The sequence below is a fragment of the Myodes glareolus genome, chromosome 19 (genome assembly GCF_982192425.1).
Source record: "Myodes glareolus chromosome 19, mMyoGla1.1, whole genome shotgun sequence".
NCBI lineage: Eukaryota > Metazoa > Chordata > Mammalia > Rodentia > Cricetidae > Myodes > Myodes glareolus.
The window spans coordinates 40,716,698-40,733,623 of NC_142044.1; the positions used below are offsets into that span (position 1 = coordinate 40,716,698).

Genomic DNA, 16,926 nt, shown 5'->3' on the forward strand with positions numbered 1-16,926 from the left:
AAAGGAGGTTCCACAGAAGCAATAAGGGCTCACTGGTTGAGTGCCCCAAGCAGAGTATTGCTGAGGGAGCTGGTCCCTTGGCACAAAAACAGCCGTCAGCAGCTTCCAGAAGTTTCACTTCAACAAGACCCCAGGTCCAGCCTCCACCCTTGACATCTCCCCAGATGGCTATGTGCCCACTCACCAAGGCCCAAGAGGCTCACTGCAGCCCTCTGTTCTGCTGGTCAGAGGACCATGTGGGTAGCCAGTGTCCAGGAAGCAGTGCTACCCATTCTCTCCTCCCATGCTGGCCCCTGGGCTGAGCACAGACACGCTGGCCTCCAAAGGATATGGGTTACATACCATCTTGATGCACCAGTTCCGGGGGCTCGTGGTCTGGCGCAGGCAGAAGAACGCAACAGGTGCCAGGTCTGGGTGTGGGATGTCAGGGTTGGTTCCATCTGGTGGCTCCTCCAGGCCTGGAGGGGACGGAGGGGGACTCCGGGGCCCTGGCTGCTCAGTGATTCCTGGCTCAGGGGCCGGGGCTGCTGCAGATGAGGGTGGCAAGGTGCTGTCAGCCATGTCAGCATGGAACAGGGAGCCCTAGAGAGCAGAGAAGGACACATGGGGGGGGACTGGTTAGCACCCACTACCCAGCCTACCTCCCCGACAGTGGGTGACACAGCTCAGACAGCCTAGCTGCAGATCCTCCCTCCCCTCCCCCTCACTGTAGCCACTGCACTTAAGTCAGAATCACTCAGCCAGATGGTCACTGGGCAAGCCGAGCTAGAGTGGGTTTCAGTAAATCAGAACTATAAATAAATCAATAAATAAAGAAAACCTCAAAATGTAAATGATATCTTTTCCTTTTATTTTCACAGTACTGAACTAGAGTTCTGGTTGGGGGTGTGACTCAGTGGTAGAGGGTATTCCCAATACTGTCAAAATTAATTAATTAACTAAAGTCTAGGGCTAAGGATATAGATCAGTTAGTAGAGGGCTTGCCCGGCATGCATGAGGTCCTGGATTCGGTCTCTAGCATCGCACAAACCAGGCACAGTGGCACGCCTATAATCCTAGCACAGGAGAGGTAGAGGCAGAAGGATCAGAAGTATAAGGGCATCCTCAACTACACAGGCTGTTTGAGGTCAACCTAGGCTAGAGAACCTGTCTCCAAAAATATAATGAAATATCAAATAAGTTTAAAAGAGAAGGAGAGATGGCTGAGCAGTTAAGAACGCATGCCGCTCTGGCGAGGACCCTAGTTCAGTTCCCAGCACCCACATTAGGGTGTTCACAACTGTCTGCAAGGGATCTGATGCCCTCTTCTGGACACCTTGGGCACCTGCACTCCCATGCACACACACACATATAACTTTAAAATACTAAAATAAATCTTTCTAAAATAACATATAAAAGACTAGAGTTATCTATTCATCAAATCATAAAAAAAATAAAATTTTAGGGAAATAAGGATGTTACCATGAACATAGGCTCGGCTGCCAGAGCAATGTGTTACAAAGGAGAAACTGGGTGGAGTCAGACACTGAAGAGCAAGGAGGGACCAGCAGCAGCTTCCCTGAAGAAGTGACATTTGAGACCATGGCACCACACACACACACACACACACACACACACACACACACACACACCAGGATGAGAACCCAGGGCTTTACAAGACTAATCTCTCCACTTTACAGGTGGAGAAACCGAGGCCCAGAACAGACACACAGTCAGGTAAGAGCAGAGCTGGGCCTTAGTCACATAACTTCCAGGTCTGTCTTGCCTCTCTGAAATCCTTAGTGCTTTCCCAAAGGGCCTCGATTTGAAGTGTCCTTGGCCTGCCAATCACACACTGGCCCTGACTCCATTCAGGGGCAGCTCCACATGCTGGTCTTATTCTGATGCACTCAGCCAGTTCACGAGGGCTATCATAGGGAAACTGAGGCCCAGGAAAAAGGGTAGCTTGTACAGAGCCAGGGGTAGATGAGAAGTCAGAATTCCAGTTCCAGCCCTCCAAGTGACAACTGGTACTGGCCTGACTTGCCCCCTGGCAGGCTATGAAGGGCAGGCACTCCTAGAGTCCAGCGCCCTATAGCCTCCCCCTAGGGGCTGCACATCCCTGAAGGCTTATCCAAACTCAGCAGCAAGAGGAGGTCAGAGGGCCTGCACTCCTGGCTGTTGCTGGCAGCTGCAAGGCTATTGACTGAGCCACCTTGAACTGATGGGTCCAGACACTTCTTTGTTCCCATGAGCAACGGACAGGAGCCGGTACTTCCTGCCGCTTCGCCCGGCTGGTCAGGGCCGCAGTGTTTTCTCCTGAGCTCCAAGTTTTGCTCCCATTTCCAGAAAAACAGCACAAACCTTACATAAGCACGTTGGCTAGCCACGCATCAGCCACCCAGGTAGAACGGCACCCTCCCCGGGGTGGCTCCAGTCTTCCCATCACTAGAGGCCAGCTTGGAACCCACCACTCCCTCCACCAACCATCACTGTAGCCAAAAGGGACCTCCTGGGTCCCTAGGGCAGCGCTGGCCTCAACTCACGCTACTCCCTCCTACTAGAGCATATTCCCTTGGCCTCCATATGCCTGCTTATCCTGACTGCCCTGAGCCCCTACTGTGTGCACAGCCTCCATGGCTATGCTGGTAAACTTGCCCTCGTTCAGCCCACACAACAGCCTAAGAAAAGGATACACACACATTCAATCCGATCTCTTTCCGGCTTTTCACTACCCCAGTCTCCCGCCAAGGCAGTGTACAGTTTTTGGTTTCATATCTCTGTGATTTCAGACCTGTCTCCCCAGCCTTCAAAGGCTGTAACTGAGAGCACAGATTGTTGCCTATTACATTTACAGCCGTAACTCCAGTCCCTGGAACAGCGAGTGCCTGGAACATACTAGATGCTCAATAAATATTTGTTGGCTACATAAGTCAAAAGTACTGAAAAGTAAATAAACAAGGGGGATATGGTGGGGATCACAATGAATCACCTTTTCTTCTAAAGGAAGAGCCATTTAAGAGCAAAAGAGAAGAAACCCAAAGGTGCCACCAGCGACACTCTGGGGAAAGGACACTCCAGGCAGAAGGAACGGCATGCGCGAAGACTGGGAGGCTGGAAATGGCTGAGCGCGTTTAAGGAACAGAGGAAAGAAATGAGGCCAGTGTGGCTAATGGAGCAGAGAAAGGAAACCGGAGAGGTCCAGCAGGAGCTCCGAGTGCAACCTAAGTCACTGGAGGGCTTTAGGCAGGGGACTGATGTACCCTGAGCAGCGTGTCTAATGGCATTCCCTTTGGGGGTAGGAGTTAGTCAGGAGGTGTCAGAGGTGGGACATGGAGAGCAAAGAGGGCTGGGAACATAGTAAAGGTCTGGGTCTAGCATCCCCATCATGGGAACCCTCCATGCAGCCACACAGAGGGGAAGCTGCTAGGCATAGAGGCCTCACACACTGGCCACACCTTCTCCTCCTGCCACCTGCTGTTTGGTTCTCTCGCCCGCCCCTGTCTAGCCACACTAAGTTACCATCCTCCATCCTCTACCTCTCCTAGATACTGCTACCACTAAGGCCACCATCTCTGTGACAGTCCAGCTTCCGGCCCCTGGCCTGCTTCTCACACTCATCCAGCCTCCATCCTCAACTTGATCCCTAGCAGCCACCCAGTCTCTGGCCTCTGGCCTCTGGCAGAGGTTGGACCTGCGTTTGACTTGATTTCAGTGCTCCATCCAGCCTCCTTCCTTTGACTTGGTCCCAAACACCCACGCGGTCTCCACTCTCTAACCTGCTCCCCAGTGACTGCTTTGCCTCCTCTCTCCATCCTTAGAGTTCCCACATCTAGCTCTAAATCCCCTCCTTCCTGCCTGAGGCCTGGCTCCTTTCCCCAGGTGCCATGACCAGAACCTTGGAGGAATTAGCAGCTGAGCTCCTGAGCTCCACCCCGTCGGCATAAACCCTCACCAGGACAAAAAGACATCAGGAGGTTCAGAGTCAGAGTTCCTCCACACCCCCAAAGCAACCCCCTCTTGACACTCTCTGGACCTGATCCTGACACTCTTTCCCCACCATCCTTCCAGGAATGGCAACCACGAGGAGGGCATAGCCGAGCCCCATTGGGTCTGGAATCCCATCCCCATCCCTGGTCCTGATGGCCTCTTGGAGCCTCTCTTCTCTCTACAAAGCTCAGCCTTTCTCTCACCTCTAGTGCTGTAGATGGAAGTTACAGTGAAACCCACGGGGGGAAAAGGTCTGAGCGTGCATGTTGCCATGTGTACCATGCATAAGGGCTGCTAACCCCGTGCTCCCTCTGCCATTACTATAACCACCATCATCAACATTGTCATCACAATCACCACCAATACCATCATCACTATCACCATTACCATCATCATCAACACCTTCATCACCACAATCACCACCTTCATCACCTTCATCACCACAATCACCACCTTCATCACCATCATCACCATCATCATCATCACCATCATCACCACTTCATCACCACCATCAACATTACCATCATCACCACCATTACTATCATCACCACCATCACTATCATCATCACCACCATCATCACCACCTTCACCACCACCTTTACCACCATCACCACCTCCACCACCACCACCATCATCACCACTATCACCACCAAAACAACAACTTCACCACCTTCATCATCATCATCATCATCATAACCACTATCATGACTAGCAGTATCATGACCGTCACCGTCACCACAGTCACCATCACCACCATCAAGCAATAATCAAAGACCTTATAAATCCCACAATTCCGTTAATATTTTCCTTCTTGGAGGAAGATATCGGGACCCAGGGGAATTCCACAGCACCCAGTGTCACCCAGCTGATATAGAACAGTGGTGGAAAAGATGAGTCCCAGCCCAAGTCTGCCCATTCCCAAGTCCAAAGCCAAACTATTGCAGCAACAATAGGGTACCTAGTGGGTACCCTAAAAGCAGGTTCCCCTCCAGGTTGAGTCAAGAGGCAATGGGGACAAAGCTGCTGGTCCAGATAAGACCCTCAGTCTCCCAAAGGCAGTAGGAAACCTGTCTACCTATCTTCCTGGGTATCCAGCCAGCACCAAGAGTTCTTAATGTCCTTATGCCTCCATAATTCACAGCCCTGCCAGATACCTGAGGCCTGGCCTGGCCAGCCAGATTTGAGTGTGTGTGTGTGTGTGTGTGTGTGTGTGTGTGTGTGTGTTTTCACATGGTCAGACAACCTGTTTGTTCTTCAGTCAACAGTCACAAAGCAAACAATGTCACTGCTCACACAAGCAATTAAATCATTCAGAGAATATTATGAGTCTAGGGATCCCAGAATCAGGGTGTCTTGCTCTCATCAGAACCAGAGGCAAACAATGCTACAATGGAATGAAGACCTTCAGTGTGGTGTTTAGGGCATGGAGCCCAGAATGACAACCTGTGTTCAAGTCCCACCTCTGACACCAGCCCACCTTGGCACCTGACAGCCTGAGGGTGCTATCTACCTATGAAATGAGGAGATGACTGAGGGGTGAGCTGGGGTAACCCCACCAAGCACAGGGCTTGTACACAATGAGACCCCGGGCTGTTCTACCATACCCCACAGTGGCATCTGTGCAGATTTCTACCATCCTGGAAGTCTGGGGTCCTGGAAACCATGCCTGGTTTCATAGGTTTTCATGGTCTCCAGATTTTCACAGATGGGGTACTCTGGAAACAAACAGAACCCTCAAAATGGCCCAACCCACTACCACACACACAAACAGCACCAAACAAGAATATACACCTACAGTCTCATGCTCACTGTTACACCCAGACACACTCCTATGTGGACACACACAGAGGTGGCAACAGGCACTCACACATATACAGTCACACACAGGACAGATACACAATACTATACACACAACATACCTTCACATACAACCACAGATATGGATAATATGTAGCACATGGATGCATACAAACACCCCATAAAATGCAGATACATACACACAATCACACACATACATAAAAACATACATAATGGGGCTGGAGAGATGGCTCAGAGGTTAAGAGCATTGCCTGCTCTTCCAAAGGTCCTGAGTTCAATTCCCAGCAACCACATGGTGGCTCACAACCATCTGTAATGGGGTCTGGTGCCCTCTTCTGGCCTGTAGGCATACACACAGACAGAATGTTGTATACATAATAAATAAATAAATAAATATTAAAACATACATAATGAATACATATTCATTATGTATACCTCAGACATGCAGCATTCACAGGCACACACAATATATGCATATAATCATAGCCAGAAACACACACACCATATGATCACACAAACCAGTACACACTCACACTCACAGACACATGCTCACATACACATACAGAAATCACAGGCACACCAGGTGTCATGGCACATGCCTTTAATCCCAGACTCAGGAGGTGGAAGCAGGCAGATCTCTGAATTCAAGGCCAGCCTGATCCACAGAGTGAGTTCTGGGACAGCCAGGGATATACAGAGAAACTCTGCCTTGAAAAACCAACCCAAAAAGAAAGAAAGAAATCACAGAAACATACAAGCACACTTAGGACCTCAAACAGATACACAGCCCTCACACATACAAACCAGGGAAAAGCCTGAATTTGGGGGGCCACCAAGAAATCTGGTAAGGCTTTGGGAAGACTGCCTCCCAGAATCTTTCAGGCACCATCTCAGAGCCCCTAGCATCCTGTCTGCTCCCTCTTCCGCATGACAGCCCTGCAGATGCGTGCTGACAGGCTCGCCCACCCCTGAGCCTCATCTGCCCCAGGCCTCTTGTCACCAGCTCCCTCAACCATTCCTCAGATGACAATTTCCAGATCGCCTGCCTCCCAGAACCCCTCTCGGTCTAACTTGAGCTTACCCAAAGTCCTCTGCAGGGACAGGGCTAGTTTCCCATTGAGACTGCAGGGTTGCCTGCCCAGTGCTGCCGGTGCGGCCTCTCTAAAGCAGACTGTAGCTCTAGAGCCCAAACACAACGCAGACCCCAGCGCCTATGCTTCATGGGATCCACGAATCCCCTCGGATCTCTGAGTTTCTCTGTAGTTGTTCAAATGCAAAAGGCTTACCTTTAGCCCCCAAGTTCATGAACTCACCCTAACATGCTCAGGTCTGGCCAACTGAGCCTGCGCACATGCTAAACTCCTCTTGGCTCCGCCACGAAATTCAACAGCTAGCCTTTCCAGGATATTTTTGCTTGTTTGTTTTCGAGACAGGGTTTCTCTGGGTAGCTCTTGTAGATCAGGCTGGCCTTGAATTTACAGAAATCCGCCTGCCTGTGCTGGGATTAAAGGCATGTGCCATCACCACCCGACCCGGGCCTTCACAGCTTTACAGCCCACTCAGAGAATTGGCTCAGCAACTCCTCCTGGGACAACTAACCAGTGTCACAGCCGACATTGCTTGGGGACACTTACAGCATACCAGGCACTAGTCACAGCCCAAAGATGCAGGCATATGTGTTTTCTTCGGCAAGGAGGAAACCGAGGCACAGGAAGAGAAATGGGTATTTCCAAGGTCGAAGACTACTTAGTGGAAGAGCTGGGAGCCCAACTGTGAGTTAGGAGTTAAAATGTGGGCCAGGTCCCCCTGCCCCACTGAAGCACCTGCCCACCTGGCCCCAGACACTATTGTGCTTGTTTTCAGTGGCCCTTGGTCCTATGATGAAAATGAGCAAGTAAGGCCGTACCTGAATCCCGCCGGCTGCGCATCTCCCAGCAGGTGTCTCTGCTGATTGGCTTGCTCACTCGGCAGTAATTAGAGCTCTAGGTCTCACTTCACTCCGGGTACGGGTGGTCCCTGATGTGAGTGAGGGGGGTCCCATGAAAAGGAACACTGGACGGGAGTCCCAGAGTCCCGGCCCGGCCCAGCATCCCTTCCCTACATCCCTTTTCATTTCCACCTGTGAAAACCACGGAGGATGATGCCTCTCTCCCTCTCCAAGCAGATAACAAACGGAGCGAAATGGGGAAAGTACCTTAATGAAAGAGAAACAGCTTCCCCCTCCGAGGCCCCATGCTAGGTACTGCAGAGACACTTCTAAGTCTCGCCAAAAATCCTTTAAGGAAGCAGCATTAGCCCAATTACAACAAGCTGAGCTCGCCATGCTGAGAGGCCTGCCCCTCCGAGTCCCCAATCACAGACTTGCTTATTCCTTTCGTGGCTGGGATAAAAGCTAGGGTGGGCGTACTCAGGCCTTAACCCAGCCCTTGTTGCTCAGTAGGTCAGGTTGCACAGCAGGGAGGTGGAACAAGAGCCCAAATGTCCATCTCAGGATGCATCATTAGCCAACACCAGCAGAAGGGGACAGCTGGCCCAGGGAGGACACTGGAGACAAAGGTCCCTTCTGATTTCAACCCCAAAGTGTGCTCCAAGGCCCCAAGTTGCCAGCCCCTGCTTAGGGTCCAATGACCATGTGTCCAGCACCCCCACAAGTCATGTTCACTGCCTGAGTCTCACTCCCAGAGCACAAGAGGATATGAAGACTTGCAACTATGTCTCCACAATACCCTCAGTAAGGAAGCCAGGCCCTCCCTCAAGGTATGGAAGGCCCTAGAAGGCTCATTTAGCCTGTTTTCTCTCACCTCTGGGCTCTAGGGACCAGAATGAGGTCTGGCACTCAGTAGGAGCTTAGTAAATCACAAATCCAGGTTTCGTTTCTCCTCTTTTCCAGCTGGCTGCTTAGGATGGGAAAGATTTGCCCTACATCTTTCACATGTTAGGACCCACAGGCCTGCAGCCCAGAGACCTGCAGATGTTCACACAGGGGCCTGCACCCACACATCTGTGTAGTCAACAGCTCAAGCCCAGACCTAACCACTCTGGAGGACGCCGGGGTGAAGAGAGGGCACTATGCAAGGCACACTCTGGGAACACGTGGGAAGAAAATGTTCTCCAGAAAGGAGAGAGGGAGGGAAGAGACAGAGTGGGGGAAAGAAAGAGGGGAAAGGAGGGAGAAAGGATGGAGGAGCCAAAGGTGGGGAGTGGGCCTTGATTTTCCCTCCTCTGACCTCCGCTCCTAGCCCAGCATTCATGCTTGGCAGACAGTCTTGAAGCACCCCGGATGCAGCACAGGGGAGTCAGAGAGCAAGACAAGGGTGAGAGAGAGCGCAGATCAGGAAATCACACCAGCCTTGAAACAGAGATCTGAGCTGCTGGGGGCGGGAGCGCATCTCTGCGGATGGGGGAAGGGCAGGGCCCAGAGTCTGTCCTGGGAGCTGCACTTGCGGTGTGGAATTGGGCAGGTAATTGGGGTTATGATGAAGGGACTGGGGACAGAGAGGCCGAGGTGGCCAGGTTGTGAGCTCAGGGCAGGTCTCTAAGTTCAGAAGCATCAGGCACTGATTTCAGGGTGGTGCTTGCTGTAACTGCTCCCCAGTACGAGCGGAGGGATGACTAGCAAGCCCTCTAGGGCCAGCCAGGTCTAGAGCCAGCTAGAGTGGAGGAGTGAGCAGGAGGTTCCAACAGCAAAACCCCACCCACCTGCCCAAGGTCAAGGGGAGTCAACCCGCGGGGATGAAGACTTCCTGGCGCCCTCTGGTGGGCTTAGAAGATACCCTCTCCGGGCCAACCTTGAAGAAGCTACTGATAGAAGAGTCTGAAGTGGAAGAGACAGGCAAGTAGGCTAGACATAAACTCAGGTAAGGAGGACGGAGAACTTCAGTCAAGGGAAAGAGGGGTCTCCAGACAGGCTTTAAGCCCCTCCCCCAAGCTGATCTGGCTGCTTGAAGAGCCTCCCACTGACTGGCGGAGCTCTGAGCAGTCAGCACGGATCCTGCAGGACAAAGTACAATGAAGCCCAGGCCTTTGAGGATATGTAAGATTCTCCAGTTCGGTGCCAGGCCAGTGCAGTGTCCCCAGGATATTCTCTTCCTGACTCTGCATTCACCCCTAGACTGCTGCCCCCAAGCTTGGTTCCAGCTCAGTATCTCCCTGTCCCCTCCTGAATTCTCACCCACTAATACCCCTTGCCTGGGATCACCATTGTCCAGTCCTAGGACTTAGAGCTCACAGAAAGTTTGTCCTGAGGGGTGGACAAGAGTTTTGAATGAGTCCTTGGAGCCGAGTGGGGATGCTAATTCAAGAAATGATTGGAGCTGTCTGAGTAAGGACGGGGGAAAGCAGGCCTGGACTTCCACATCAAAGTCCCTCCCCTCCAGCCTGGACCCTGGACCAACACCCTCCTCTGTACGGCATCAGAGTCTCCAGGCAGTGGCCGAGTCTGCAGGGACAAATCTCACAGGCAGTGAGGCTGACAGACTGCTCAGGCCGGCTGGAGCCCTCCAGCCTAGGGCACTGTTCACATGCGATTCAGACCCTGTCACACCAGGAAGACACAGACACATTCTCTCTCTTTCTCTCTCTCTCTCTCTCTCTCTCTCTCTCTCTCTCTCTCCCTCTCTCCCTTTTTCTGTATCACACACACACACACACACACACACACACACACACACACACACACATACACACACACACACAGAGAGCCCAGAACAGACTCCAAAGGCCAGAACACATCTCAGGGTCTCTCCTCGGACCCCATCTCATCCACAGCCCACGATCCTGACGAGAAAGGACACACAGCACAGGAGCTGGTAGCTGTTTCAATTGGGCCTATCCTGAGCCCCCCTCCCCCAGGCATCATAATCTCCCCCAAAAGAGACCTACTCACCTCCCTGCCAAGCCCTCTTGCCCCTTCACCCCACACACACCACCCAACAGACAATTAAATCCCAATCAACACAAACGCTCATTATATAACCATTTCCCTGGCAGCTGAGGACTCCTCTTGGCCCCTGGAGTGCCTGCTCCAACCCGACCTGGCTCCATGCAGTGCGACCTGGGTGGGTGCCTCGGGTACTGGCCAAGGAGGGGCCTCCGCCACCTCCCTTCCTCTGGCCTGGAGGAAAGTTCAATCCTGCCTGGGGTTCTCACACTCAATCCTGCCGCGGTTCTCCCTCCCTAGCTAATGCTCCCTGTTCAGCCCTGCCGGACACTGGCACCAGCTCTGATACAGCTGGTCGCAGAGCCGCAGCAGCAGAGGGACAGCAGGACAGACAGACAGACAGTACGGCCCCGGTCAGCAGCCTGACTTGTTGAATAAATTTCTGCAGCGCTGGTTCAGACGGCTTTGGGCTTCGGTATTGGCACCAAAAGAACTTTCGTGGCCTTGGAGAGGGGCCCGGTCAAAGTTCCCTGTCCTTCCTCCCAATACAGGGCCTCCACCCCCAAGCACAAGATGTAGCGCCCACCTGATGGGCACGCGCGGGCGGATGGGGGGGGGGTGTCAGTCCAAGAATAATAAATAAATAAATAAACGCCTCTATAAAGAAAGAGCCCAACGCGCCAAGAAGCCAACCAGGGGGCTGAGCCTTTTCTTCCCCCTTCATGGCCACTGCCTTGCCTACCTTGGCATGGACGTAGTCGGGCAGTTGGGTCGTCCCAGGCAGAGATGCGGGGGTGACGCGTGTCCCCCAAGCCGGCGTGGAGAGGGACCCCGCGCCCCGCCGGCTCCACGCCTCGGATTCCGGGATCAGCTGCGCCCCCGGGGCGAAGGGGGCGGCGCGCGCAGGGTGGCGGGCCCGGGGGCGCGGGCCATGGCAGGCGGGTCGCCGCGGCTCCGGGCAGGCGGCGCGGACGAGCGGCTAGCCGCGCGGAGTTGGAGCGCGCGGCGGGCGGCGGGCGCGCGGCGCTCCGGGCCGGGGGCGGGGGCGCGGGGCCGCAGCGGGGCAGGTGCGGGGAGGCGGGCGCGGCGGGGCGCAGGGTCGGGCCGCCTGGGTCCCCGCCTTCAACGCCACTTGCGCCCCCGGCCCGGACTCGAGGCGCAAGGGGGCTGCGCGCGGCGGGGGCTGCGGCGGAGCCGGAGCGCCGGGCGGTGCGGGGACGTGCGGCGGCGGCGAGACCGAGCCGCGCCGCGTGCGAGGAAAAGCCGTCCTTATACTGACACCAAATGTCTTCGGGGAAAGCTGCAGGCTTGGGGCGCTGGAGGGGGAGGTGTGCGGGCGACAGACTGAGTGACGGCGGCGGCGAGTGAGCCCCCTCGCGAGGGGCGGGAGCCCCCGGGGGTGCTGCCACCTCCCGACAATTTAGGGTCGCACCCCGGGGAGGGTCCTGACCCCTTTGGCACTGGCTGCGTCATGCTTAAAAAGAAAAAAAAAAAAGAAAAGAAAGAAAGAAAGAAAAAAGAAAAGAAAGGGGGACCCAGTGAATGAGCGGCCAAGGTGCCTAGTGCTTGTGGGTCTTGTCACACTTCAGATTCTCACTGGGCTTCCAGTTGGGGTGCTTGCTCCACTACCCAGTGACAGGGTCACCAGCTTAGCGTGGATACTCAATCTAACCAGTTTCCAAAGGTCCCTCAGAGACTCAAGTTCCCACCAAACTTCTCATTCGGGCCCCTCTTCTTCCTGCCCTTCAAGATTGACTCAAAGACCACCAATAGTGAGTGGTATCACACGCCTGTAACCCCAGCAGAGGCAGGCAGATCTCTGTAAGTTCGAGACCAGCCTTAGTTCACAAAGTCAAGTTCAAGCTATACAATAAAAACCCAGTCTCAAAAAAAAAAAAAAAAGACTAACTCTGTTTAGACTTCCTAATGACCTCTATGCCCCCTCTCCACCCACACGAGTGGGGCAGATGCCTATCTTTACCCAGCTGCAAGGGCAGCCTCACCACCTTCTGGGCAGCCTGAGAGGCCAGCCTTGTCCATGAAATGGGCACCATCCCCCTTGTTTTGCTGCTCCTGCTTCGCAGTCCCATGCCCTCTAAGCAGGCGGCCCCGCCTCTTCCCCTCCCGCCCCCGCCCATGGGTTGTGGACTAGGAGAGACTTGTGATCCCCTTTTACTAGTTCATGTGTATATACGTAAATTAAAGGCATCAAGATCCTGCCAAATGCCAATCAATTCCTGACCCTGTGACAGGACACCTCATTTTACTGCCAACAAAACTGAGACCAGAGGTAATACCACAATAGGCAATCGTTCATCAAGAAAATGCTCCATAGACAGTTCCACAGGCCAATCTGAGAAGGCAGTTCCTCAACTGAGCAGCTCCCCCATCACCACCTGGCTCAGCTCTTCCAACTTCTATGGAGAATGTATGGCAGCGTCTCTTCACGAGGCTGGGGCTCCCGGAAAGACACAGTGACTGTCCCAGGGACCAATTGTTCTGGCAGAGGGGCCTGAACGCGGAGGTGAGACAACCTTTCATCAAAAGACTCTAATAGAGAATTTCGGTAAGTACCGCAAAGTTAGAAGGTGCCCTGCAGCGTGAACTGACCCAGACAGCAGCCCGAATTGGAGAGGAGGGCTTCAGATCATTGTGGATTCCAAGAATGGCTCACCAAAGGTGAGACACATGCACTGAGCCACGCAAGATTGAGTCAAGAGGAGCTGGGTGGAGGAGTGGCAAGGGAAAGGAAGGACACAGAGGTCAGAACAGGCATACCCAGCTGAAAAGCCCAGGGCATGGGGGATGAAAACCTTCGGGGTGGGAAGAAAACCATAGCGGTTCTCTCCTGACAACGCTGTTGTAATATTCCAGAGGCTCCGCGGGACCTTGAGAACCCACCCAGTAGTGAGCTCGCTGATCTAGGCCCTCAGTACAGCCTCCTGAAGTGTTACCCAGGCCTAGATTGCAATCCCTAAGGTGATGTACACTTGCAACCCCTTTCTTGCTCTGGACGCCTCTGATTCTCAATCCACCTAGCCGATCCTACCCCACTCCCAGGACAATGAGTGAATCCTAGAGACATGGAGGGTTCAAAGAGAGGTCAGGGTGGAAGTAAGAGTAAGAGAAGCCATCGACCTACTGCAGGCTGGGAGTGCAACTCGTATCTCCACAAGAAGCAAGGCTAGGGCAGTACCTCTCAGAGGCCTCGCTGGCTGCGGGAGCTTCATTTATTCATTATTGCTATTTATATTGTGCCTGGTATTTGCAGAAGGCTGCATCAGCCGCACACACTCATTAGGCCCCACCATACCCAGGGAACTGGGCCTGCCAAGCCCTGCCAGGAGGTGGGTGAAGAAGATGGCGACCTAGGGTCTCCCAACATACCTACCTGGCAGTCAGAAGACTCCCCATTGCTTCTGCACAAGCTGGCTCCCAGGGACAAAGCCTAACTTGCTCAGTACTGTAATGCCACTAGACAGAGTGTGCGCACGCATGTATACACACACACACAGAGTCACCTTGTTGGAGAACTTTTCACAATTGCAGTAGCCAGACAGTCATCTATTGCTGAAACTGGAGGAAGCTGAGAAAAAATTCTGACCCTGCCATCTAAAATTAGGTCCTTTCTGGACTTAAAGATCATAAGGGCATGGAGATAGATATTTCAATATCTTCACAATCATACTGACTTGTCTCTCAGATACTCACGGGCCATTTAATCTATCTGTGCCTGAGATGCCATTTAATCTATCTGTGACTGGCTCTGATGGGAGCCCCTGGCAAGGACTAACATTTTCAATCCTTGCCACAATCTTATAAAATCTTTGCTTCTGCTTTACAGATGAGGGTCAATTGACACAAAGAGGTGAAGTGACATATTGGAGGTCACATAACTAAGTGGTAGAGCTGTACCTCATGTTTGGAGCATCTATTCTTAACTAGAATTCTAAATTCAAAGCACTCCAAAGCAAGCCAGCAAGATGTCTCAGCAGGTTAAGGCACTTACTGTCGATTCTGACAGCCCGAGTTCGATCCCCAGGAACTTGTATGACAGAAAGGAAAACCAATTCTTAAGAGTTGTCCTCTGACTTCTACATGCATACTGTGTGCGTGCACACACATACACACACACACACACACACTAAATAGACAAATAAAAAAATGTAACCATGTTTTTAAAAACTCAAAAATTCCCAAAGTCAAACTTTCCAGTACTCCAAACCTAGAGTGGTTTTGGCAGCTAAAGAAGGGAGACTCCTGGCTCAAGGGGTATGGTTGTGAAGAAGGGGTGCCCCGATTGGCACTGCTCAGTCCACATCCCCTCAGTTTTCCTCCAAACAGAGCTGGACCCTGACACCTAAGAGCAAGATCTACATCTCTGGAGCCTACTTCGAAAACCCTGGGAGCAGCCCAGTACAGAAGGTAGAGACAGGAAGAAATTCACAGTGGAAACTGAACTTCGACCTTCCCAAATCTCCTACTTGATTCTGGGTCTGAGCCAGGGTGGAGGACACTTCAAATGGAAAAACCTGGAAGTGCTGACTACAGGAAACAATAAGGAGGTTTGGAGCTCAAGGCTGAGAGAAGGAAGGATGAAGGGAGGAATCAGCATCCATATGGGAAGGGCAGGCTGGACTGACATCTCATGAGGTCCACAGGGACCCTTGAGGCCTCAGAATCCACTGTTTAGGGGAGAGGAGGAAATAAAGAGGGGGAGAAGAGATTATAGGATGGAGGGGAAGTGCTCAGAGAGAACCCCAAAGGAGCCCAGTACTTCACAACTCCAGACAAGACTATGCAGTTTTGCTCCTTCCCACAGAGTCTCAAGAAGATCAGGGAGACACCCAAGAGCCCGACTAGTGGGAATTTCCACAAGTCCCCTCCAAGCTGATATGGCCAAGAACAGCTCTGAGTGGGTCAGCCAGTGCACCCAGTCTCCAAATGGGCGAGCCAGCAGGAGCAAAGAGCCAAAGGCAGGGCCCAGAGAGGGTGAGATGCAGCTAAGGAGTGGGGAGTGCCTCCTCTCCTCTGGCAGGTGCTCACTTGCCTTATTAGTCCGCTTAACCTCCCACATCCCAAGGTGGCAGGGTTGGGAACCTCCACATACAGCAAGGGAGAGTCAGAGTCCATCAAAATTAAATGAATTGCCCAGGGTCACATAGCTAATGAGCAGCAAAAACTGGATTCTATGCTACGGTGAACAAGGGTGAGTGTGAGCAGGTAGGGAAGGAGGATACTTCTTCTACTTCCTCCAGATGCAAGACAACAGGAGGGTAAGTTAGGGGTGGGGGAGATCTGCAAGGGACCTCAGGTCCTGCCAGGTGGAAAACACCTGACATTTAGCCAAATGTGACAGGTGATGGCTTAGAAGCTTGTTGGATGAGGTCAGAAACACCCAGTCTGGATACGTATGGAAGAGCTACCTGGCACCCAGCACTTGCCACTGGCAAGGGGGAGAAGAGTGACACGGAAGAACTGCTCAGACCCCCACCCAGGCAAAAGCACCAGCATCCCCCCAAAACTGCACTTAACAGTTAGCAGACTGTTCCTTTCTGCCTCACACTATCCTAGACTCCAGCATACGGCAGGTACTCAGTATTTGCTGGGTGTCTCTTTATTCTCTTTTCAAGACAGTTTCAAGGCTAGCCTCAAGCTTGCTTTGTAGCTGAGAATGACCTTGAACTTAAGGTCCTCCTACGGCTGCCAGCAGAGAGCTGGGATGCCACCGTGCGGGAGCTTCTGCAGTACTGGGGGACTGAACTCAGAGCTTTGCACAGCTAGGGCAAGCACTTAATGAACTGAGCCACATTCCCCAGTCCTCTGTCTGCCTTTCTTGATTACAAACCCGTAGACGTCATTTCCAGACTTATTTACTGATAAAGAAGTGGAGATGGAAGACTGGTAAGAAAGCTCAGCTGATGTCTGAGTTCAATTCCTCGAACCCACATAGTGGAAAAAATGAACCAACTCCCACAAGTTACACACACACACATACACACATACACACACACACACACACACACACACACACACTTAAAATGTTATTCAGAAAAAAAAACTTAAGCAATAAAAAAGCAGATGAAGTGGAGAGATGTCCTATGACAAGCCAGCTGGTCACTCGGTACTGTTTCTTGAATACCTGCCACAGTGCCAGGTACACAAAGATGCAGCCCAGCAGGGAGACTGCCATGTCTAAACAGCCCGAATAAACATTTGCAGAAGAGAGTGTGGAGATCAAGATGTGGGAGGGGTCACAG

General features: G+C 52.6%; 1 protein-coding gene across 1 annotated transcript in view; it reads right to left on the reverse strand.

Annotated features, from left to right (window-relative positions):
* Cacna1i (calcium voltage-gated channel subunit alpha1 I) overlaps positions 1-11,542 on the reverse strand; it is a 118,907-nt gene extending 107,365 nt beyond the window's left edge. The window contains exons 1-2 of the mRNA XM_087898957.1: positions 11,409-11,542; positions 332-582 (exon numbers count right to left, since the gene is read on the reverse strand). Of these exons, the coding sequence (XP_087755083.1) occupies positions 332-561 (230 nt within the window). The 5' untranslated portion in view covers positions 562-582; positions 11,409-11,542. The remainder of the gene's footprint in view (positions 1-331; positions 583-11,408) is intronic.
* Between the last annotated feature and the right edge of the window lie 5,384 nt (positions 11,543-16,926).